Genomic DNA, 25,440 nt, shown 5'->3' on the forward strand with positions numbered 1-25,440 from the left:
GGAATTAATCATTCCTATATATTCACAATCGCAAATTGAAAAACCTTAAACCAGTAGGGCAATTCGATAGGTAGCACGTGACTTTTGCTGCTTCTGATCAAATATCTAAGACTCAATTGATGAACAATCTCAAACAATATGCACAATCAAGTCGTAAACTCAGAACATATGTACAATCGAGTCGCAAACTCACCATAAAAAAAATAATCTTAAAAGGTTGCATATAAGATTTTCCTACACGTATTACTAAAACCACTGTGGTAAGGTATTCTATAAATAGCTGCAATACAATACTATAAGGAACTTCAACAATACCAAATCAAACCACCCCATGCTAAATATTTCCAAGCAATATCTACACAATATTTTCCACATAAGATTGTACCCATTACCGCTCCATTGTTTGTGCTTGAAGGAGGCCATCTCTGATTTGTGTTGCGATGTCTTTAACAGCACCTGGCCCGTGAGGAATGAACACAGAGGATGCCTTTGATGACGCACCAATCTCTCTCATTGTATCAAAATACTGGGTCACCAAAACCATGTCCATCACATCCTTGGCAGTTGTTCCTGGCACACTCTCAGAGAAGTTGAGCACACTGTCTCTCAATCCATCTACAATAGCTTGTCGCTGTCGCGCGATACCCAACCCTGCAAGATACTTGGATTCTGCCTCCCCTTCAGCTTTCTTTATTTGCAGTATCTTTTCTGCTTCAGCCTTCTCGTTTGCAGCCAGTCTCATCCTAGCAGCTATTAGGAATCGAAAGGCATAAGTCAGAATGCTTTCATATTTACAGTCCAGAAAGATACTAGTATGAATCCTAGATAATCCAAAATGTGTGCAGATATTTCAATCACAAGGTACAAGTAAAATGACTAGCTACAAAAGTAGAAATCGTAGATACTTCGGCATAATATTATGCATAAAACGGCTGAGCAGGCATCAAAGCATGGTGCATCTTGGAATTTTAACACAAAGCTTCATATGTTAGTATGTCAGAAATGCAAAACCTGTCTGAGTGATGTTTAATTTATTTTAATTTTCACAGACAAAAGTGAGGATATGGAAATCTAAAAGAATCTAGGAGACTAGGAGTGATCTCTATGAATTCACGAAACATCCACGGGAGTGATTACATATTCGAAGTGGTGGTTTGCACTAGATTACCATTTATCAGTTATTAAGTACTCCTAGCTTATATCGGAGAAAGGTGCTGGAAATTTTATAACTGAGGCATAGAGATTATAAGATCAAGTTATACGCATTACCAGCATTGATCTCATTCATTGCTCTCTTGACATTCACGTCAGGCTCAATGTCCACAATAAGAGTCTGAACTATCTCATACCCGTAGGCTGACATAGCCTGTACAAACACAAGAAAAACAATTAGTTGCTTAAATTGTTGGACAGTTCACTCAGCACACAATTTTTGTGAATCAAAACTACCTTTTCCAGCTCTTGTTCAACAGCCTTTGCAATATCATTCTTCTGCTCAAATGAAGAATCAAGTTCCAGCTTTGGTACACTAGCACGGATAACTGTCATGATAAGAGATGCAGATCAGCACAATTCAGAGACATGAAGCAAAAACAGAACCATATATCAGTTCCATAAGTCTACCAACCCACACCAAACTGGAGCTCAATAAATTATAGAAGGACCGAAACAAATCTCATCAATGAAATCAATTTCGGCCTAGATTACGGGGCCAGCCAAAAAAGAATTTCAGAGATAGCCAAATTCTATCTAATATTCATAGCGCTAAAAAGATAATAATATCAACCAGTGTTGATAATATCAGAAACACTCCTAAATCACTGATACTTATCGAGCTAAAAGCCTATAGAAAAACTGAAACCATGACCGTAAAAATTTATAATCATACCATCAAACACATAAGCTTGGATCTGTTCCCTAGTGTTACTGAGCTTATAAAATGCATCTGATGCCTTTTCTGCCAGTGCTCGATATTGCACGGAGGCAACCACTGTTACGAACACATTATCCTGAAGAAATTAGAAGATTAAACTGTTATAGAGATAACAAGTAGCACAAGAAGAAGGTAGGATCCATAAGTTCATTAAACAAATTAAACTTCAAAATTCATAAAGGCGCTTGATTTATAAAACAAAGAAAAGCAGTTCAAAGAAATAATTATCGATGGGGCCCATTAAAGTCAGTGGTCATAGAATAATATGTCAAATTAAATAAAAGTAGCTAAAAAATCCCACAGTTATCATAAAGTCCATGTACATTGCCAAATAAAATGGAAATTAAACCTTAGTTTTGGTTTCACAACGAACATCAAGTTGCTGCACACGCAAAGTGAGCTGACCCGCTAACTGGCTCCCAAGGCACCATGGAACACAGTGGCATCCAGGTTCAAGAATATCTTCAAATTTACCAAATCTTTCACTGATTCCCACAGTTGACTGACCCACTTGAATACAGCCCAAAGCTTGTCCCATGATTTAGTTCTGGGGACAAGTAAGCATCAAGGTTAATGAAAGACCTCTTCAATTACAAAAAAAGCCAATACTCAAAAAATGTCAATTATTTCCCAAGACACATAAAGGATCATCACGCACAACACTTAGTTTATTCCATGCTCACCAATAAGCTAGACCAAAATTTCCAAGACTAATTTTTAATCCCTTATTGACAAACAGAAGAATATATCTAGGTGTTACAAATTGCAGGCAAAAAACATATTAGGGTACTTTTTAAGCTGCTGGACCGATAAATTGTATTCAGATTCCGTTGCAGATCCTATATAACGGTACTAAGAATAACGTTCCTATATTTCTTTAGCATTTTACCATCCCCAAACATTCAAGCCAGTTACAGGCCTTAAAAAAGATTCCCATGCCAACAATCAGCTATATACTTTGGATTTGTTTGGACTTAGACATCATGTAGATTTGAATAAGAAAAACCATTAAAACTACACAACCAAGAAAAGAAAAAGTGAATCAATGAAGAGATATACATGAAAACCTATTCCCAAAGACATCAAATAACAAAATGAACAAAAGAAAACGCAAAGCTTCGCAAATAAATAAAAACTTCACCTTTCTGACTATAAGCAGGTAGAGAAATCAGAGGTATAGATGCTTTCCAACTTTCACACCATACCCAAGTAGAATATGTATATAGAATTCAGAGGCAATAGATATCTAGGAGAGTGGTATATAGAAGTATGTCAAATGTAGTATATATCAACAATGATGCTAGCTTCCTAGAAAATTTCTAGGAAAGCAACATCAAGAAGTCCACATTAAGATTACCAAAAAAATGAGAAAATTCAAAAACAAGACCAATCAAATCTAATTAACGTGTTCTAGGTATGTGCAAGGTGCTCAATTACTTGTTTTAAGTTCTAAAAAATTTTAAAATACACAAAATAAATAGAATCTCATATATTAATTTTGTGTTTTTACTCCGCCTATGTTATTAAAAATGCATACACTATCACCTAAGTAGGGTTTGAGGGACCGGGTATATCAATCTTATCCTTATAATAATCAAAGGTTTCCAATTAACCGTTAGTAAATTATCTCCGACTTCACATAAATTATATATAAAAAAATTATGACAATGATCAAGAAAAAGATAATTTTTAAAAATTTCAAGATAAGACCTATTGACTATGAAGCTATCGACAATGATTAAAAATGCCAGACTCAAAACTCAAAAGGCAAGAAAAGCACGTCTTCCACAAACAATAATGTATCATAATGACTGAATTATTAGTCAAAATGCACATAATTTTACAAACTTTTTCCAAAATTGTGTGCAGAAACAATAAATTAAGTCATCAACTAAAATCGATTCAGAGTATAATATATATCAAGATTTAAGACTGATACTTTCGTCATCATTCGGTGAATTTAAGGTCACACGAAACTAAAGAATTAACAAAGTCATAAATCTTATAAAAACGCTAAATTTAGACGAAAACTATCAAATAGATCACAAATTGCGACGACTCCAAACCCTAGATTGAAATGAAAATCAGGAAAAATTTAAACATAATAGAGGTTTGATTAGAAATTTAAGAAAGAATGAATTGAGTGGAGTACCTTGGAGATTGAATAGGAGAGTGAGAGAAAAACCTACGAAGAACGAAAAGTAAGATTTGGGAATTGAAGTGAAGGAGAAAAGAAAAAGTACAGCAAACAAAAAGATGGCAGAGAAGGACAACAAGGAAGGTACTTCCTTTGGAAGTATTTGCAAAATGCCATTAAATATTTTATTGATTTATAAAAATATTAAACCTGATAACCCAAATGACTTGTTATAGTAAGTTTTATTTTTTTAAAAAAAAGATAAATTAAAATAAAATGTGAAAAAAGTATTTAAAAAATTTTTAATTTTTTTTAAGTATTCGGAATTTTTTATGTGAATTTTTAAAATATTTTTTTAATTTTACATTAATTTTCAATTTACTTTTTTCGATGTATTACGTACTATTACAGGTCATCGATTTACTCAAGCTTACTCTAGGCAAATGCTCCCTAAAATTAGGATTATTCATGATTAATCAATAAGTGGGATTATTATAGAAAAATCATAAAAAAAATTAGATTATTCTAGATAATCTTTCCTTTATAAATTAAATAAGTTCAATAGATATTGTATCTTGTCTCGATTGGAAACAAGTATCACTTTTTACTGTAAAATCTTAGTTTTGTATAATAAATCAGAAAAATAGTTTGTCATATTAAATAAGTTTAATTTCTTGAAAAAGAGTTTTTTTTTTAAAATAAGTTTAAAGACCGGGCAATTAAACCAATCAATAAAAATATTATTTTATTAAATTAAAGTAAGATATTATTTATGGTAAGAAGCTATGTATTGATACTATTGAAATATTGTCCATCATAGATATCTATGATGGTTTAGTATAAGAAGTTTATAGTATCTATTGAAGTAAGATAGTAAAAGTTAAGCTAGTAATAAGATATATGTAGATTGTTGAGAAGTGGAGTTTTATTTTCTATTCTTTTGAAAACAGAAAACCTTATAAATAATTTAAAAAATACAAATTTAGAAAATACATAAAAACGAAGAAGTTTAATTAAAAATCAACAGTTAAAGTAGTCTGCAAGATTATAAAAGTATATTAATAATCCTTCCTCTATTATCGACTTGCTATGTCTTAATTTTATATTCTAGAATACTTTTTTATTCGAGTATTTTTTTTATTTGTTACACTTTCCTTTTTATAAAAGAAGTATATTGATCATGTATTGAGAGCATACATAGCCATTTGCTTTTCATCAGGAGCTAATGATGGATTAGTTGATTAAATTGCTTACATAATTACATGATAAGTTTTTGATTTAGTGTAAGATTAGTGTCATTACAATTTACAAATTTAAAATTGCTAATCATTATGATCCTTTAGAAAGCTATTTTTTGTTACCCATTTGACATTTCAATACGCTAGCATTATAACGGATTTTTTTAAGTGCTAATGTATAGTGGTATAAGTGATTATTATTCACCCACTCTAGCACTTGTTGAGATTTACAAATTTACAATTGCCCATAATTGTACTCTAGTTATATTGTATATCTTTTGTCACTCTTCCTTACACTGAGAGTTCATTAGACAAAAAATGTATATGCAACACATATTCTTCTTAACTATGACGTTATATATTGCATTTAGAAAACAATAAATGTTGATTGAGATTCAAACTCATAATCTTTTGTCATTTTGATTCTCCTACGAACTGATGATAAAATATACAAGTCTTATAAAACTGTCTCACCATAATACGAGTGCATATAATCAATCTATTTCTCTAATTGATCACTTTAAAGTTATAAGTGATTACATTCCAAAGAATAAGTATACATTAGATCAGACCAATATAGATGATCTCACCGTAAGACCGTCTTATTTGATAATTTGCCTAAAATCTATATGATTAAGATTAAAAATAGGGCGTTTAGTGCAATGTTAATGATGGCATGTTGACAGATTGGTAGTAGTGCCTTACAGAAACTGGTTGATGGTATCGTGCATTGCAGTTTGGGCAATAATATTAATGTAATCAGCCCTACAAAGATTAACTTTTAGTGGGAAGCTATGCCTCCAATAAACTTCTTGCACGTTACAGTAAGATTGTCACCAGTTATGACTAAAATGATAAGAAAACAAAATTTGATAAATATTGTCAAAAATAGGTGAGCATAAAATCTCTGTCAACCACAACAACTAATAACAGATCTTCAAAATTAATAAATTAATGTGGTCCATCATGTGTAGCATACACCCAAAATGAAATTCTCACATATTTTGTGCCACAGATTAACAAAACACAGATAAATTTCAGCTACGAGGCTGTGTACCTGACGTTGGTAGTAGAAAAACCGGTCGCCTGAAGGTGAAGTCTTCGTGATATCAGCACCAGCGATGGAAATGGAGCGAAGTGGAATCATAAACTCGCCTGAAAGTGAGTCGGATGACAGACGAACGCCTCTTGGTGGAGGTTATACTGTAGGAAGTATACCTGTTAATATTCGCGGGAAGCCTATGTTTGATGCGGATCTCTCTAAGACAGGAGGCTGGATTGCGGCCTTTTTCATCTTTGGTAGGTGGTTTGCTACAAAATTAAGATAGTTTCAAGTAGTATTTCCGTTTGAAATTCACATTGATGGGTTCACAGGAAATGAAATGGCCGAGAGAATGGCTTACTTTGGTCTGTCGGTGAACATGGTGGCTTTTATGTTTTATGTCATGCATCGACCCTTCTCGAGTTCTGCCAATGCTGTAAATAATTTCCTCGGGATATCACAAGTGTCTTCTGTGCTTGGAGGCTTTCTAGCTGATGCCTATCTTGGTCGATATTGGACTATTGCAATCTTTACAACCATCTATCTAATGGTAAGTTACCAACTGTAAGTCATTTTGTTTCCTGTTTTTCCTCATGTATACTGTGCGCTTGTGGCGGCTTTTCCCTTAATTTATCTCGTGTATGTTGAATTAAGGGGCTGACAGGAATAACGATATGTGCAACAATGAAGGTATTTATGCCAAACCAAGAACAATGTGATGAGATATCACTCCTCCTAGGCAGTTGTGAGCCTGCAAAGACATGGCAGATGTTTTATCTATACACGGTTCTCTATATAACAGGATTTGGAGCAGCTGGCATAAGGCCGTGTGTCTCTTCTTTCGGAGCTGATCAGTTTGATGAAAAGAGTAAAGACTACAAGGCTCATTTGGACAAGTTCTTCAACGTGTTTTACCTCTCCGTCACCGTTGGAGCTATCATAGCCTTCACTGCAATCGTCTATATCCAAATGCAACATGGCTGGGGACTGGCATTTGGTTCGTTAGCCTTAGGGATGGGCATATCTAATGTACTCTTCTTTATCGGCACTCCTACTTACCGGCATAGGCTGCCTGGTGGAAGTCCATTGACACGTGTAGCACAAGTTCTGGTCTCAGCCTTCCGAAAAAGAAATGCTTCTTTCACTACCAGTGAGACGGTTGCCTTATACGAGCTTCCGGGAAAACAATGTGCCATCAAAGGCAGTGCCAAAATTCCCCATACTGATGACTTCAGGTATACATCCAAGTGAATGCTTTTGTTTGGATAACATAAATGCCTAAGATCTTCAGAACAGTTTCATAATAGTACGCTTGCTTACTGTTTAATGCCAGATGTTTGGACAAAGCATCCCTAAAGCTGCCAGAAGATGGCCCAAATCCAAGCCCATGGAGACTTTGTACAGTTACCCAAGTGGAAGAAGTTAAAATCTTGATTAAATTGTTACCTATACCAGCCTGCACGATTATGCTGAGTGTCGTCCTAACTGAGTTTCTGACTCTGTCGGTTCAACAAGCCTACACTTTAAATACCCACTTAGGCCATTTCAAAGTACCTGTGACATGCATGCCTGTATTTCCTGCCCTAAGCATCTTCCTTGTGCTCTCCCTTTATTACTACGTATTCGTTCCAATAGCAAGACGCATCACAGGACATCCTCATGGAGCCTCTCAGCTTCAAAGAGTAGGCATCGGCCTTGGAATCTCCATCCTCTCAGTTGCATGGGCGGGAGTTTTCGAGAGGATCAGGAGACATTATGCCATAAGCCATGATTACGAGTACAACTTTCTCACCCCGATGCCAAATCTGAGTGCTTATTGGCTGCTAATTCAGTACTGTCTCCTCGGTATTGCTGAAGTCTTCTGCATCGTGGGATTACTAGAGTTCTTATATGAAGAGGCTCCAGATGCCATGAGAAGCATAGGATCAGCCTATGCAGCAGTTGCAGGAGGCCTGGGCTGTTTTGCAGCAACCATTTTGAACAACATTATTAAGGCTGCCACGGTCGATAAGCGACGGAGCAACCTTTCTTGGCTATCCCAGAACATCAACACTAGCAGATTTGATTACTTATATTGGCTTCTTACAGGACTCAGTATCATCAACTTCTGTGTTTTCCTTTATGTTGCTCACAGATACAAATACAGAATAGTTCAAGCAGGATAACAATGGAGGAAAGAAGCATCAGATCAGCTTTACATCAAAAACTTTTTTAACCCAAAGTGACTGATTTATTTTACTGCAGTTCTGCAGCCTTTACACAAAACAGAAAGCATGTGAAAAGTTCATCCCTAGTTACACTGTGTAATCTACATTCTTTCTGCCACTTTTAACTTCAACTTTGATTCACATAGCATTTTATACTTAGTTTCTTAACTTCTATAGGCCTTTCACATCAACTAAATGTAGTAATATTTGTTAATTAGGAAGGTTATCTGTTGTCTGACTTTTAGATATAGCCAAATGATTTGGATTAGCCTACTACGTTTGATAGGTGATACTAGGCTAGTTTAGCAAGGGCATGAAGAGACACTCAAACAGCTAAGAAGTGTGAGCAGCAAACAAGGCAAGTCAAGCCGTCAAGGTGAACGACATTCTATTTCCGTGTGCGTTTATGCAATATACATTGGTTAGAAAAAAATCATTAGAAGGTTAATCAAGGCAAGTTAAGTGTTGAACAGGTGGTCAAAAAGATACAATTTGCAACCGCTAAGAGATGCACGGAGGCTCAGAAGGAAATGATGTTGGTGTAGGTTACTAGATTCTGTGTTGCATATGAAAAGTAGACCAGCACACCCTTCCTAAAAGGTTAGGCTGGTACTAACTAAACTTGAGCAAATTTGTGCAGAACAGTTTAGTCAATCTATTTTGAGTGTATAGTTTTCCAAAGGTGACCTCTTTCGGTTGTTAATGACATTTGGATTGCCAAAAAAAACAATGTATCAAGTTATGTTAGTAACTTAGCTTTATACTACAAAATCGTATATAGTAGCTACAATGGGTCCGCCTTCATCCAAACCTTCTCATACCCTCGTCATAATTTCTATGAGTGGGATATACTGCGTATAATACGATGATAATTATGTTATTAGGAACTTTGGTTTTCAATCTTGAGGAGGAAGGCAATGTCCAAGTCTACAATTTAGTTTTTATCCTGACAATAGATCTTCAACACCCTTTTTTGCTAGCGTAGAAGCTTAATCATAATCCAAATTTCAAAAGGCATGAGCATGCAAGTAAATACTTTCAGTCTATAGCTCAATGAATGGCAAATATCTCGATACAAATAAGCAAAAACAGAAGTCACATACCAAAATAGAGAATCTCAATACAATTGCACCAACAGCACTAGTAACAACACCCAATGTGAGAAATCCCATAGAAAGGATCGTGCTCGTAACAAAAAGAATTTTGAATGATGTAAAGGTTATAACTTTACCATTGAAAATCTCAAATCTCTGCATTTACAAAATTTCCCCATATGGAAAATGACGTATGGGAAACTATTATCAAACCTGTGCTTAACTGAATTATGCGGATCATCTTAGGGCGGACCATACCCTCAACAAAAGAGATAAAGATGTTGCGGCTAGGTAAGACAAGGCAAGTAGCAAGACTAACAATATAAACCAAGTAACAATCATAAAGGCACGAACAATAATCATGGCAAAGTTGCTAATAACGTTCTTATAAATGATTACACATTTATTATGTACTATCCTCCATTGTTTTTAACTACCTGCAATTCTCTCTTTTATGTGAGAGTTTTTTGAGAGAAATGTAGTCAATAGAACAAAACGGAGAATAGTAGAATATAGAAGTACAATAACAATACTGGGAAAAGATAGTACTCATACAAATGACGTTAAAATTCTTAGTTCCTTGTTGTTCTTACTGTTCTTCCTCGTCTACCAAAATGTAGCTCACAAAAACTATGTAAAACCAACTCCATTTTGGTAGCCAATCTAATAAACAAAAAGGGTTTACCTACTGATAACATATAGTAACCCCAAGCGAAACCAACCACCACACCACTTCCAAACCCCATTGCTATGATATCCCACATTGATACTAAGCTTTCCTCATCTTCAGGATCATTATCTCCGGAACTGTCTAGAAATGGTGCAACATTTCCTCCACAGTTGGGCAATGGTTGTCCGCACAACCCATGATTTCCCTTGTATGAATCGGTTGAGAATGTACCAAAGTTACTCCCATGAGGAACAAGTCCATCCAACATATTGTATGACACATTAAAGACACCAAGAAAAGTTAAACTAACTAGTTCTTGAGGAATATGGCCAGTAAGCATGTTGAATGAGAGGTCTAATGAGTCGAGCATGGACAACTTTCCAATGGATGAAGGGATGTGCCCTATAAAGTGATTGTGTGACAAATTAAGGAGACGGATTGAGAACATTTGCCCGATAGGATCTGGAATCTCTCCCTCCAATCTATTGTTTGACATGTCTAAAACAGCCAAAGATGTGATGATCTTCACAAAAAGTTGTTGGTACCCATCTTTTGTCAACACAACTGAAAACGAGTAAAAATCTGTAATTTCATCTTTTAAGTACTTTGGACTTCCTGTAGAGTCCATACTTTTATTCATCATTGCTCTTAAATTTTTGAGAAACTGGACTGGTAATTTTCCACTAAAGTTATTGTTTGAAAGATCAAGAATACGTAACTTTGGAAATGGATTATCGACTTCTAAAGAACTCATTAATGGACCATGGAAGCTATTGAATCGTAGGCTTAGAACTTGTAGCTCTGGAATGCTGTCAAGCCAAGTGGGAAATGTACCACTCAACTTATTGTTTCCAATATTTAAGACGGTCAGTTTTTGGCATTGAGACAATGACTTAGGCACCCCTCCTTCCAATTGATTCTCACTTAAATCTAGATACTGCATAAAATCTGAACATTTTTGTATTGATATGGTACCATTGAGCCTATTTGATTGTAGATTCAATACTTGAAACACATTACCAGATCCCAAGCAAGAAGGAATTTCACCACTTAGATCATTTTTTGCTAAATTAAGGATTGATAATTGACTAAAATTGCAAATAGATGGAGTTATGGTTCCACTTAATCTGTTATTTGAGGCAAGAAAGAATACTAAATGAGGTGCACTTGGATAAATTTGTAAAGAGTCTTGTAACATGTTGTATGAAAGGTCGAGATAGGACAATTTCTTCCAAGGGATATGCTTTAGACCATGTGTTAGAGAGTTCCAAGAGAGGTTCACAGACAGAAGCATGACATTCTGATGAATGTCCAATAACTTACCAGCATTTTGTAGCCATATCGGAATCTCTCCTTGGAGATTGTTGTTTGATAAGTCCAACCACTCCAAATATTCAGGGGTTTCCAAAGAAGGAAACTCACTAATATTGCAAGATGATAGGGCTAAAGAGCTGAGCTTAGGCCAGATTAAAGAGGAGTTGAATTTATTAGTGCTGGTAGAGGTAGTTATCAGTGAAAGACCTGTATTTGATAAATCAAGATTACTCAAATCTTTGAATCCTGAAAATGCGTTAATGTGTACACTACCACCAATGGTGTGGGAGCTAAGGATCAATTCTTTTAAAGATACGAGACGGGAAAGTGTGGAAGGTAAGGTTACATGTAGTAAATTACTTCCAAGGTCAATTGCTTCTGAGATGTTCCACACCCATGGTGGTATCATCCCGTACAAATTACACCCATTTAATTTTAACTGTCTCAGGTTAGGCTTTGGTTGGTTAAGGGAATATGGAAAGTGAGCCTGCTGTTTAGTGAATTTTACTGATGAAAGGTTTATTATCTCGAGGGAGTTGCTCCAGTTGCCCAATTGCTTATCTATGTATAGATCTGGTTTAGATCCTACATTGAGAACTTTCAATTGAGGTAAGTCCAAAATCTCAGAAGGAAATCTACCATGCAAAAGGCAATTGGATAACGATAAATATGTTAAGGAAGTCATGTTCATCAATAAGCTAGGAACATCTGAATCAACGCTAACCCCATCAAGTTTAAGCCTAGTTAAAGCAGTTAGATTCTCCATAAAAACTTTGAAATTTGACAAGATAAGATCAGAATTATAAGAAAGATCAAGGGTAGTCAAACCTTTAAGATGAGAGATTTCAGATGGAATTTCACCTTGAAACATTGAAAAGGAAAGATTAAGGTGTGTCAAATATTGAAACTGGCCAAACTTTGGAGAAATACGAGAGTCATACAAGACATTGTTAGCCAAATTAAGTGTTTGGAGATGGCGGAGATGAAACAGTGTGCTGTTAGACTCAATAGTTCCGTAAAACATAGCACAACTAAGATCGAGACCAATAACATGGCCTGTAAAAGGATGGCAAGTTACACCATTCCATTCACAACAGTCACTTCCCAGCTTCCATGGTTTATCTTTCAGCTTAGTAGCTTCTTTGGAGCACAGGGTTACGATTGGGAAAGTGACAAGGTTGAGAGACTTCCTGAATTCTATCAAGGCCAAACTGTCTTTACTGTCACAGAGATGTTTGGAAGAGTTGGAAAAGGAAAGACTATAGCTTACTGGAATACAACTCAAACCCAACACAAGACAAACTAATACTATTAGACTCACACAGGATCCCCAAAGATTGTACTGTAAGATCATAGGTGCGCACATTTTTCTGGTTTTGGTCATCAATACAAACTCCAAATAGAGGTACAGAATACACTAACCTGCTAAACGAAGGTTTTGGACGGATGATGAATGTTATCAACCTTGTTTATATACTAGTACTTGTAACTTGTAAGTCTCTAGTTCACAAAATTCAAAGGTTTGCGTAGAACTAAGAATTTTAGGAGAAAATTCAAAGTAGTAGTCATTTTAAGATGAGAAAATTTTAATTATTAAACCTACTATTGCAGCTCATCACATATGACCTGTGGAGAGAACTGTCAATTATGAACCCGACCCGCTAAATCCAAAAAAACCCAACCCGCAAAAAGTGGGTTTTGAATAAATTTTTTAAAAAAGTGACCCGTTTAACCCGCTTTTTTAAACCCGCAAAAAGTGGGTCAAAAACGGTTCGGATCGGGTTGGACCCGTCGGGATTCAACCCTTAAAAGTTAAAACTTAAAAGAGAAAAAGCAAGCGTGAATGTGTGATAAATTCTTAGCCCTAAATCATTTCTTCTTCATCCTCAGCCGCTTCTTCTTCATCCTCAGCCTCAGGCGACCTCAGCCCTAAATCTATGGGACGTCGACCTTCAAGAAGTAGCCGCCGCCGCCCTCCGTTCCCACGAAAAGGGTGTTCGCCATCACCTCTTGGACAATTCTTTTCTTCTTCATCATCTCCCACTCCTCAAGAAGGTAATTTGAAGTACCAATTTCATTTGTTTACTTTAGAGGTGATCATGGGCGGCCCGGTCCAACCCGGCCCGAAAAAGTGAGGGTTTGGGTGTCAAAATATGGCCCGATGGGCGGGTTTGGGTAGAAAATAAGTGGCCCAATTTTTTTGGGACGGGTTTGGGATTTGGTGTTTGGCCCGCGGGCCGACCCGGCCCGGCCCGAAAAAGTGTGTGTTCATGATTTGCATTTTAAATTTGTTTTATATTATGTATAATATGTAACAATTGTATTTGATTATTTCAATTATTTTTAATTTGTGTTTTAAATTATGTATAATATGCAACAATTGTATTTGTAGTTTTGTGAATTTCTTTGTCTTTTTTGGTTTTATTTATTTTAGTTTTATATTTTTATTTTTTTGGTTATTTACAAATCACGGTGATTGATTAGAAATTATTAAATAAAAAATGAGAGTTTTTAATTTAAAGCATTATTGATGAGTGCTTTAAGTTATAGTGAAATAATCATGGTTATCTTAAAATTAATTTAAAATTAAAAAAATAGAAGAAATTGTTTGGTACAACAGTGCAAGCAGTAGGAGGGAGGCAGGGACCATGAGTTTGTCATTTATATTGGCTGCTTCAATCTCTTTAGATTTTCAATACTTCATAATAGTACCTTTTAGATTGAATAAATAAATTTTACATAAAAATTTAAAAATTATAAAGTTATTTAAATTTTACATAATATATATAAATAATATATAACATAGGCCCGCAAAGCCCGCACAGTACGGGTTTGGGCAAGAACTTTTTGGCCCGCACTTCGGCCCGGCCCGCATCAATGGACATATTTTTTCCTCTCGGCCCGGCCCGGCCCGGTGTTTGATCACCTCTAGTTTACTTGTTGCCTTGTTGTGTTGCTCTCGAATTTCTGCAAAGCAATGGGTTTCTGATTGGGAATTGCCGAATTGGGTATTAGTTTTCTGCAATACTTGTTGACTGACGAGAAAGAAATGGGAATTGGGAGCAATGGGTTGCTGTTCTGATTTTAGGTATTACAGTTACTGTATTAGTTTTACTCACTTGATTCATGCTAATTTTCTTAATTAATTTAAAGCCCAAAATGAAATCCATTGCTTTAACTGATATTGTTGAATCTGGCTGTACTTTTTATTCTTTTGATATGGCTGATTTACTAGTGTTCATAGTTGCAATTTTCGAAATGTGATTGAATCTGGCTGATTGATGAAAGTTTAGGAAGGGGGAGGAGATACATTACTCTGTAATCTACATGGACCATTTCCATAATTCGTGTTGGTTTAGTGATCTAGCTTTAGGGAGGATACACTACAGAGAATTGCATCATAATTCTTAAAGTATCTTGATAGAGAAGACTAGTCGTAAAAAAGATGGGAATGGGAAATCTCAACTCTATATTTCGGGGAGTTTAGTCAAGAGAAAAAAACTGATTGTCGTTTTAATTTTGAGTACTACCTATAAAAGTTTCTAACTAATTGGGAGAGAGCCATACCTCCTGAAAGCCTGCTCATTATACTACGATCTAGTTCTTTACATGTTTGATCTGCCATGGCAGTTCACAACATTTAATTTAATGCAGATCTATTACCCATGACCTCAATTTATGACTTTATACCAACTACAGATACCATACCCTATAGATCACCCCCGTTTTCCTTAGAGCCAAATGATGATAGTTGAGCCAAATGAAATCCATTCTTGCTTCCTTTTGTTTTGTAGGAGTTGAGCCAAATGATGATAGTAACAATCCTGGAACAGATGGAAGTTATGGAACAGATGTTGAGACTCCTAACATTGGGCAAGAAGCTACTCCCACATTCGGAACTCGCAAGAGAAAATGGACATCAGATTGTTGGGAGTTGGGACCATTACAATACTTTCAATGGTGATGAATTCGCTGATAAGAGATTCATTAAGTATTCCAATTACTACTGTTGCTTCCGAGTCGAGTTTTAGCTTGGGAAGTAGGATACTAACAAAATGGAGAGCTTCCTTACTACCGGAGAGTGCCGAGACTTTGGTCACAACCCGAAGTTGGCTATATGAATATGATGTTGAAAAAGGTAAATTGTCTTTCTTTTTTTGCATTTTGAGAAATAAAGAGATTCATAGCTAATTAAATAGTTCGTTTTTTATTTGTGTGAAGATAACAATTCTCTTGAAGACGGTGTTGAAATTCCGATTTTGCGGGATCCAAACAAAGAACCTCAAGTTATCGGCGTAGAAGAAAGCGGAGTTGAAATTCTTGAAGATGATGATTTTTAGTAAATGTTGTCTTAGATTATTAAATAGTAGACTATGAACAAGTTTATTAAATTGTAATTATCATACTTTGTTGAACTAATTTTATTTTTTGTTTCATGCAACTTTTGATATGTACTCAATTACTCATTCTTGGTGGATTGAAAAATTAGAATTGCAATGCAGTTGGGTCAACTAATTATATACTCTCTTTTTTAGGATGTTGCATTGAAGAGCAACTCTATATAAGTTACAATTTTATCGTAATAGGTACATATTAATATATTATCGTAATAGGTACATATTAATATATTATCATTGACGTAAATTATTTTTTCAAAAAAGTGCAAAACCCGTTGGGTCAACCCAAACCCGACAACTTAGGGTCTTAAATAAGGTAGTCAAAACCCGAAACCATAATTTTTTAAACCCGTTCAACCCGAACCCGAAAATATTTTTATACAAACCCGACCCGTCCGACCTGTTTGACAAGTCTATGTGGAGTATTTTAAGTGGGTTGTATCCATCATATAAATAAAATACTCTACATTTAGTCTACATTTTATGAACAAAAAAACACAGTTGATCAACTAGGGTGAATGTGTGTCTAGAATTCTTAAAGTTGATCAGATGAATGTTAAGTTAGTGATGATTCGTCATGTAATTACCCCAAGAGGCCACTCGTGTAAACACACCCACTGGGTACTCGTGGGTTCGGGCTCACAAACCCACAGCCCCACGGGTAATGACGGTTGACTTGCATACACACTTGATAATATTCACTCTTTCCTAAAATCATATGGTATTGGGAGGATTACCCACTAAACATTATATACAAGTTCGCAACCCACTACTTTAATGATGTGGGATCTTCCTCACATGTGAAGTATATCGGATAGCGACATCATATCCAATTACCACCTTCTCCTCCGATACCATGTTAATTAGGTTAGACTTATTGTCATTCAACATATAATCAGAAAACACGAGGTGCACACACTTCATAAGCCAAAGAGATATCATCTCAAAACCATATGGTTTTGGGAAAGAGTGAAGCTCATCAAGTATATATGCAAGTCGATGCTTATTACCCGTGAGTTTGTGGGCCCGAGCCTACGGGTGCCCCGTTGGTGTTTTCACACAAGTGGACCCACGAGGTGCTCTGGTGATAAATAGTCCAACCTAACATGGTATATGCGCCGATGGTTAGATAGAAAAATAATAAATGATAGATCCGAAAAGAATGGTTTTTCTACCCTAATTGATTACATTACACCCACATGTGAACCTAACCTGATGGGGGTTCAAATGTAAGGGGGTGTTGGAATAATGGGTTGTAAAACATCGACGAATTAAAGATAGTGTGCACACTTTATAACTCATTCGAGTATTTCTTCCAATTGCCATATGGTTATGGAAAGGTATCTCCTTAGATTATAAAGCGTGTACACCTCGTGTTTTCTAATTATATGCTAGCGTTGGTAATAAGAAAATATTAAATAACTAGGGTGGCTTTGTCCAACCCGTCCTAGAATATAGATGCATCGTCCATACCGATGCTTTGTCAAGGGTTTCAGTTTTGTTTCTTTGTGTTTCGGGTCTCCTTTCATTTGGCCTTTTGCCTTGTGCTTTTTCGCTATTTATTTATAGATATTGAGACTCAAACGTGTTTTTAAAACTATGCAAAAATCAAATGAGACTAACTTACTTATTGAGACAGAGAGTATTAAAACAGAGAAAGTTTTGAGGTGGTGGTGGACTTGAAAATAAAAAATATTCACATATGCTTAAGTGATCATACAAGCCTTCAGTGATTACATTAAAAGTGATTACATAATCCTTAAAAATAATCATATGTGCGGCTTGATCCTAATTTTAGGATCGCGGCATACAAGAATTCCTCCAGCTGCTGACTCAAGAAACTCGCGAGGTGCAAGATAAGTCTCGAGTCGCGACCTGCTGGACGCCTGCTTCCAGAATGTTTCTGACCTTGTTCGCGAGCCGCAAGCTGCTTCTCTAATTGCGAGGCCTTTGCCGCACTGTTCCAGAAACTTTATGCCCTTCACTCGCGAGCCGCCAAACTTATTTTTTAGGTTTTTCAAATCCCAATCTTTAAACTTCGCCACCTTTTCATTTTATCCCCACCCCTTCAAATGAAATTACGAATTTGCCCCTCATTTTTTAAAAATTACAATTTTACCACTCTCTACAAATTTCTTATTTATAATAATAATAATAATAATAATAATATAAATAACAACAATAATAATAATAATTAACTTTTTTTGTATTCTTCAAAAAGAATATAAATAAAATTAATAATAATAACAGTAATAATAATCATAATAACAACAATAATAAAATTAAAAATAATAATAATTATTCAAAAAGAAAAATAAAATAAAATAAAAATAAAAATGAACCTCCCAGAACCGGGCGGTTGGACCCCGGTTCAATCGCCAAAAAAGTGGCGATTGAACTGGGGTCCAATCGCACGGTTCTGGGCGATTCATTTTTTTTTCTTTTTGGAAAATTTATAATAATAATAATAATAATAATAATCATAATAATAATAATGATAATAACAATAATAATATTATTAAATTTTTTACATTCTTTTAAATAATAGTAATAATAATAATAATAATAATAATAATAATAATAATAATAATAATAATAATAATAATAAATAAAAATAAATGAATTATTATTATTGTTATTATTATTGTTATTAATATTATTATTATTATTATTATTATTATTATTATTATAAATTTTCTAAAAAAAATTTAAAAAAAATGAATCGCCCAGAACCTGGCGATTGAACCCCGGTTCAATCGCCACTTTTTTGGCAATTGAACCGGGGTCCAATCGCTCGATTCTGGGCGATTCATTTTTTTTCTTTTTAAATAATTATTATTATTTTTAATTTTATTATTGTTGTTGTTATTATTATTATTATTGTTGTTGTTATTATTAATTTTATTTATAAGGATATTTCATGATATACCACTGAGTTTCTTCGAAATTCACCATATACCACACGAAATGTTTTAATTCACCATATACCATTGAGTTTACGTCCGTTAGCACAGAATATCATTAATGACAACTGCCGTCAGTGTACCGTCAACACTTCCTTCCTCTAGGGTTCTCCCCATTGAATTCCTCCATTTACTTGTCTCTCTCCTCATCGAGAAGATACTAATTTCTCTTTAATTTCTGAATTTATCATCAACAAAATTAAATTCAAGCTTCCACAATCGTTCCCTGGTTGGCTTGAGATTCTTCCTTTTTTATTCAATTGTGTTTGAATCAATGGGATTCTAACTAAATTTGCTGATTTCAAACTTAGGTTTGCAAGACTTGTGTACACAAAATAATGGAGATTTGTTGTTCATATCAAATCAAAACTCCAGCAGATTACTAGTAAGGTAGTAATAACAATAATTGAGCGATGATAGACAAAATTAGCATTACTAATAATCCTTCAGATAATCATAATCATACAGAGCATGTATAAAGCATTACTAATATTTTCAAAATACCTATGCTAACCAAAATTCCAATCAAAAATCAAAATCTAAGCCCTCTCACCCCGAATCCTACGGGCAAGCTGAATATCCTTAGGCATAATAGTAACTCTCTTAGCATGAATAGCACAAAAATTAGTATCCTCAAACAATCCAACCAAATAAGCTTCAGCAGCTTCCTGAAGAGCAGCTACCGCAAAACTTTGGAAACGAAGATCCGTTTTGAAATCTTGAGTGATTTCTCGCACTAATCTCTGAAATGGAAGCTTACGAATCAAAAGTTCAGTGCTCTTCTGATACTTACGAATCTCTCTCAAAGCTACAGTTCCAGGCCTAAATCTGTGAGGTTTCTTCACTCCTCCAGTCGCTGGTGCCGATTTCCGAGCAGTTTTTGTTGCTAGCTGCTTTCTTGGAGCCTTTCCTCCGGTAGATTTGCGGGCAGTTTACTTAGTACGAGCCGTTATTGGAGGGATTTTGGAGTTTTGAATTCGGAATTTTTTGAAAGATTGAGATTGTGATGAAGGAGGAAGGATTGGTTGTGGGTTTTATGGAGCAGAGAGAATGCTTAAGGGCATACCGGTAATTTACCACAAACGGCATACTGACGGCAGTTGTCATTAATGGTATTCTGTGCTAACGGACGTAAACTCAATGGTATATGGTGAATTAAAACATTTCGTGTGGTATATGGTGAATTTCGAAGAAACTCAGTGGTATATCATGAAATATCCGTTATTTATATTCTTTTTGAAGAATATAAAAAAGTTAATTATTATAATTATTGTTGTTATTGATATTATTATTATTATTATTATAAATAAGAAATTTATATGGAGTGGCAAAATTGTAATTTTTTATAAAAATCAGGGGCAAATTCGTAATTTCATTTGAAGGGAGGTGGCGATAAAATAAAAAGAGGTGGCGAAATTTAATAACTTTCTTTTTTAGCTTTATTTTCTTATTTCTTTTTTATTTTTATCTTTCAAAATTACTACTCCTTCCTGTCTATTCATCTCAAGTCACAAATATCTTATCTTTCTGCCTTTATACCTATTAATCCTATTTTACCCTTATTAAAATTTAAAAACAACTATATTTTTTTCTTTTAAATATGGTTCAATTTAACTATCTAAAAATTGGTGAAAAATAAAATGGGATTTAAAGTTTTGTATACTTATACTTAATACTACCCATTAATTTTTGGCCATCATTTTCATAATACTACCCATTAATTTTCATGGGATTTAAAGTTTTGTATACTTATACTTAATCTTTTATAATCTTTTATACCTTAGTGACTTTTATACCTTTGTAGGCTTGATTATCTAACAATTAAGAGCCACAAACACAACATTAATTTTAGCACAAACTTATAAGGCGATGATCGCAATAAAGATGGAATTGAAAGAAGACGAAAGAGAATAACACTAAACAAAAAACCAATCTGATGGAAAACCAAACACCGAAAAACGCACCAGGTTTGTTATTGATTGAATCGAAAATGTATGAACACAATAGACCAAGGATCAAGAGAATTGAGAATGATGAATCTTTAGTTATTCAAACGCACCGCCGCGGTCGAGAAGGAAAGCTGCGGATGGTACGAGAGTAATGACGATTCGAGCTTTGTGCGAAAATGTAGATGGATTATAGAGAGAACTGGTGGTGCTAAAACACGAGATAATGAGATTAGATTCAAAGATTTAGGTTAGTGTTAAAATTGGGGGAGAAACCTCCATTGAGATTGAGAGACGAAGAAGGTGTTTCGAATGGGCGATATGATAAGGGTTAGAGGCTAGAGCTCCGGCAGTAACATTTTCCTGGTGAAATTGTGGCGGTTGTGGTTACTTTACAAATTTTTTCCCGATTCTTATTTGTCGCCACCATTTTCATTTTATCGCCACCCCTCGAATAAAATTACGACTTTGCCCCTGAAATTTAAAAAATTATGAAAATGCAACTAACCTTAAAACCTCTATAAAAACACTTTAAATTCACTCAATAACACTTTCATCACTTCCATAAACTCAAATTCTTCACATAAAATTAATCGGAGCTAAAACTTTGGAATCGAAGTCGTCAACAAAAATTCGAGGTAAGTTTTATTTTAAATCAATCGAAGAAAAATTGTGCGACTGTGCTGAAACCATTTTTATTTTTTTATTTTTTTAATTTCGAAAGAGTTTCTTGTGTTTAATTAATTAATTTTGTTAGTTAATGTTATTTAGTAAATGTTGTAATAGAATGTATTATGATAATGTTATTGTAAGAAGTAGTTTTTAATTTGGACCTTCGAAATAGAAAAAAAAAATAAATTTGAATATCCAATCGCACAACCCAGTCGCACAAAAAGTGCGACTGTAGTCGCACATTTTGTGCGACTGGGTTGTGCGACTGGGTTTTCAATATTATTTTTTTTTTGGAATGAATTTTTTTAGTGTAATTAATTTATTAAATTTTAGTTGTTTAATTATTTATGAATATAATAATTGTTTAATTGTTTGTAAATGTGAATTATTTTTCTTGTTACTTGTTTTTAATTTATTTGATTCTAAGTGTTTATTAAATTAACTTTGGAATGTCGTCTTAATTAAAAATATGAAAATTGTAGTAAATGGCTGGAAATCAAGGTAAGGGAAAAGGGTTTTTTAGGGGGTTATTAAGCGGCAATAGATCTAGGCCTACTTTACTGAGAGGTGATCCCCATGAGAAGGGGGTTACGGTATCTGCAAGGCGAGCAAGGCAAGAACAGGGGGCCATACATAGTCAGGTCCAACGTTCAAGTACCCTAGAGCAAGTGCGTAGTCGCTTTGAGCGCCAGAGTAACCTACATAGTCATACGGTCGGCTGGACAATGATACTAATTACGACGAGTCTCTTAGTCGGGAAGAGTCTCTTGGTCAGGATGAGTCTGCATGTCATCCTATTGATTGGACGCTCGTAAGAGGCCATGCTGGTAAGTTCAGGATTAGAGGGCAGGGCTCGGGTGGCACTTCTGATCAGGCAGGAGTAAGCCATGCTAAGGATGCGGCTCCACGGGGAGGAGGCGCTCGCAGTCCACGGACACGGACTGGTTAATCACATCACCCCAGCCCGAGGGCCCTGTTGATACCACTTTAATACCCAGCTACGGTGGCCACGTAGCAAAGGTTATATTTGAGGGATCGGAGCGCACCCCTCCGATTTTGGAATGTCGTGCTCGTAAGAAGACGTTGGATTCAATCATCAGACTTCAAGACATGTCTGATGAATTGTACAGGGTGTTACCTGGTAGTCCCCTTGGTCGTCTGCCGTATATAATGCACTAGCACATCGACAGTGCTCTCATTACGGCATTTGTGGAAAGGTGGCAGCCTGACACCAACACCTTCCACATGCCGTGGGGGGAGATGACCATAATGTTGCACGACGTGCAACGCGTCTTAGGAATTGGCATTGACGGTTCACTTCCCGTGGAACCGTCTGATGGTGACTGGATGCTTGGCCTGGCCAGCCTTTTTGGGGAGCCATTGTCAAAGCTGCGTGGGAAGGGGCACTTCACAAGCGGCAGCATTAATGTTGGTGCACTGTTGCAGCTATGCCACCGTTCTCAGTCTATGGATACTCAAGCTACCGCCTACTACATGGCTATAGTTGGTTCCACGTTGCTCGTGGATAAGACTAGAGTCGGGATGCGTCCTCACCCTGTTGTTGTTGTTACCGCTGATCAGGCTGACATTGCTTGGGGTGCAGTGATGCTTGCTCACTTGTATCGCCAACTGGGTATGGCGACAAGGACTGGGTGCAAGACTATTGCTGGTTGTCTGAAACTGTTGCAGACATGGATTTACGAGTACTTCCCAGCCTTCCGCCCCCATCCGCGTCAAGCTGACATGCCGAACAAGACAAGGGCAGAGATGTGGTCCCCGCCGAAGCCAATCCGCGAGCTGAGCAGACTGAGAGACTGTAGGAGCATACTGGACGCCATGACAGAGGCACAGGTTTTGTACATGACCTCACACTTAATTATGTTTATTATTTTAATTTCATGTTATGTTGATTATGTATTATTTTCGTTGTGAGCAGGTGGAGTGGACTCCGTACATGACTTCTGCTAGGTCTTTATTGCACGAGCACCCACGTACCGCCTATATCGGTGGTATTACCTGTTTCGATATCGTGGAGGTCTATTTGCCTGAGAGGACAGTGAGGCAGCTCGATTTTGCACAGGACATTCCCCCCGCTCCGCTGAGACCTACCCAAGCTGTGCGACCAGCAAAGGGCTCCTACTCAGTTACATTCGCTTCTTCTTGTATGTTTACGGAGATGTGGAGTAGGTTCCCTTACTGTGCCCGCGTAGTTGAGCAGGCATTGCGTCGGGCATCGGTTCCATCAGAGGCTGCCCCGGATTACGTGGACTGGTTTAGAGTGTCTTCCCACTGTTTTCTCATCCCAGGTGAAGGACCTACTGCTGCGTTTGGTGTTGCGGATAACAGAGTCGAATATGTTAGTGTTCCTAATTATCTATTTCATTTTTATGTTTCATAACATGTATTGACTTTGCAATTGTCTTGTTTTTACAGTTTGCTGCTGAATTTCCAACTCGACTTGTGCCATTGCTCAGGAAGCCAGCTATTGCTCAAATGACGCCTCGGGAAAGAGATGCTGCTGATATGTATTTAGATGATCTTAGAGAGTTGTTTGCCGAATGGCAAGAGTGTAGAGGGCGCAGCCCTTAATAGACATTTGTCTGTTTTGTAATGAATGAAAAATTGTTTTTTTAATCTGTATAGATGAACAACTTTTTGAATGACACAATTTGTTTGAATCACTTACACATTTATTGACTTAATTATTACAATGCATTGAATTATAAAAATGATAACATTGAATTATATATAAACACTATGGAGTATCTAAATTCACCGCGTCTCCGGCGGTGTTATTATGCTGTTGTCGTTGTACGCCGCACATTCTATTCCAAAGTGATATCCTATTACGATATTGTCTTTCCAAATCTGCACATGAATTGTTTGCTGCTGCTCTCCAATTTTGTTGGACTGGCGGCAATGGAGATGAATCATCGTTCATTAAAAGCTGAACATAATGATTCCCGTTTACCCAAAGAATATGTATAAGTTTATTTACGCCATGCGTTCCCCCTGTTCTTCTTAAAGGAAGCACTAAACAATTGTACATTGGATGACCATCCGCAGAGCCATAATACGCAATTGCTATGTTTAAAAACGTTGCTGCAGAATACAGTGTTGTCATTTCCAACCAGTGAGCGTACGGAGCAGGTCCTTTTTTGTGGGCACCAACTCTGAATATAGCTTCCTCCACCGAATCAGCTGATAGATATACGCGTGCATATTGTTCTCTATGCGTTTCCATTTCCAAACTCATTGCACGTCGTAACAGAGGCCATGCTTCCTCACCCCCTAACTCTGTGGCGGCAATAGCTCTAAATCCAGAATTACCGCCACCTAAAACATCAATCCAATCAAAAAGATATGGCGGAAGAATAAATGGAATTTGATCTGGCCACGGAAAAAGTGAAAAATCACGACCTGTTGCACCATCTGAAAAAATAACAATATATCAATATCATTCAATTGATATAAAACATATAAGATTATATGAAAAGAAATAAGGGTACCAGATAAGTTGAAACTGAAGTTAATTCCAACTGACGATTGATGCGACCGGATGCTTGATCTACCACTGGATCTCCCGCGTGATGAAGATCTTGATCCGCGACCCCTTGAGGACGATCTATTGTACTCAAACGCACTTTTGTTTCTCCTCAAGGTTCTGCTTGTCATTGGTCTTCCTTTCCTCGGTGGACTTGCTTGGGGCTCAGGTATGTCGTCACCATCGGGGTGTAGCTCATGTTCAAGTAACTGAGACACGCGTCGTAAAACTGAGGGGTCGGATTTTAAAACTTCATCCTCCAACGATTGAAAGTACTCTTTAT

The 25,440-nt window shown here is 36.1% G+C and overlaps 3 protein-coding genes and 1 pseudogene across 5 annotated transcripts; 1 reads left to right on the plus strand and 3 right to left on the minus strand.

Moving 5' to 3' along the window:
* Positions 1 to 61: 61 nt before the first annotated feature.
* On the minus strand, positions 62 to 4,225 carry LOC130820699 (hypersensitive-induced response protein-like protein 2). 2 transcript variants are annotated; one of them, XM_057686170.1, is made up of 7 exons: positions 4,086 to 4,225; positions 3,075 to 3,179; positions 2,283 to 2,480; positions 1,889 to 2,009; positions 1,450 to 1,541; positions 1,270 to 1,366; positions 62 to 750 (listed from the first exon to the last, which is right to left on the minus strand). In XM_057686170.1, exons 3-7 carry the CDS (start codon positions 2,469 to 2,471, stop codon positions 389 to 391), a joined length of 861 nt encoding a protein of 286 aa, XP_057542153.1. In that variant the 5' UTR covers positions 2,472 to 2,480; positions 3,075 to 3,179; positions 4,086 to 4,225; the 3' UTR covers positions 62 to 388. The 2 variants fall into 2 exon arrangements, with proteins under 2 accessions (XP_057542153.1, XP_057542154.1); XM_057686171.1 differs by lacking the exon at positions 3,075 to 3,179.
* A 1,930-nt stretch (positions 4,226 to 6,155) lies between these two features.
* LOC130820975 (protein NRT1/ PTR FAMILY 6.1-like) lies at positions 6,156 to 8,688 on the plus strand. 2 transcript variants are annotated; one of them, XM_057686556.1, is made up of 4 exons: positions 6,156 to 6,607; positions 6,683 to 6,900; positions 7,005 to 7,585; positions 7,684 to 8,688. In XM_057686556.1, exons 1-4 carry the CDS (start codon positions 6,430 to 6,432, stop codon positions 8,513 to 8,515), a joined length of 1,809 nt encoding a protein of 602 aa, XP_057542539.1. In that variant the 5' UTR covers positions 6,156 to 6,429; the 3' UTR covers positions 8,516 to 8,688. The 2 variants fall into 2 exon arrangements, with proteins under 2 accessions (XP_057542539.1, XP_057542540.1); XM_057686557.1 differs by having other exon boundaries at positions 6,224 to 6,607; positions 7,041 to 7,585.
* On the minus strand, positions 8,586 to 13,001 carry LOC130821789 (receptor-like protein 9DC3). Its single transcript, XM_057687568.1, has 4 exons — positions 10,245 to 13,001; positions 9,910 to 10,035; positions 9,661 to 9,807; positions 8,586 to 8,603 (listed from the first exon to the last, which is right to left on the minus strand). The coding sequence occupies exons 1-4, from the start codon at positions 12,999 to 13,001 to the stop codon at positions 8,586 to 8,588; spliced, it is 3,048 nt and encodes a 1,015-aa protein (XP_057543551.1).
* A 5,994-nt stretch (positions 13,002 to 18,995) lies between these two features.
* On the minus strand, positions 18,996 to 19,978 carry LOC130821790 (histone H3.2-like; annotated as a pseudogene).
* Between the last annotated feature and the right edge of the window lie 5,462 nt (positions 19,979 to 25,440).

The sequence above is a fragment of the Amaranthus tricolor genome, chromosome 8 (genome assembly GCF_026212465.1).
Source record: "Amaranthus tricolor cultivar Red isolate AtriRed21 chromosome 8, ASM2621246v1, whole genome shotgun sequence".
NCBI classification, from domain to species: domain Eukaryota; kingdom Viridiplantae; phylum Streptophyta; class Magnoliopsida; order Caryophyllales; family Amaranthaceae; genus Amaranthus; species Amaranthus tricolor.

Bases quoted from the DNA above. Each gene is read 5' to 3' on its own strand.
- LOC130821789 (XM_057687568.1), bottom strand. From the start codon at position 13,001: ATGTGCGCACCTATGATCTTACAGTACAATCTTTGGGGATCCTGTGTG. The intron at 10,036-10,244 runs GTAAGAACAACA...ATCATTTATAAG, and splicing joins TTGGTAGACGAGGAAGAACA to AACGTTATTAGCAACTTTGC. The intron at 9,808-9,909 runs GTATGGTCCGCC...TTGTAAATGCAG, and splicing joins CTTTATCTCTTTTGTTGAGG to AGATTTGAGATTTTCAATGG.
- LOC130820699 (XM_057686171.1), bottom strand. From the start codon at position 2,471: ATGGGACAAGCTTTGGGCTGTATTCAAGTGGGTCAGTCAACTGTGGGA. The intron at 2,010-2,282 runs GTTTAATTTCCA...TAATTTCTTCAG, and splicing joins GTTGTGAAACCAAAACTAAG to GATAATGTGTTCGTAACAGT. The intron at 1,542-1,888 runs GTATGATTATAA...TTATCATGACAG, and splicing joins CCAAGCTTATGTGTTTGATG to TTATCCGTGCTAGTGTACCA.
- LOC130820975 (XM_057686556.1), top strand. From the start codon at position 6,430: ATGGAAATGGAGCGAAGTGGAATCATAAACTCGCCTGAAAGTGAGTCG. The intron at 6,608-6,682 runs GTAGGTGGTTTG...ATGGGTTCACAG, and splicing joins TGCGGCCTTTTTCATCTTTG to GAAATGAAATGGCCGAGAGA. The intron at 6,901-7,004 runs GTAAGTTACCAA...TGTTGAATTAAG, and splicing joins TTACAACCATCTATCTAATG to GGGCTGACAGGAATAACGAT.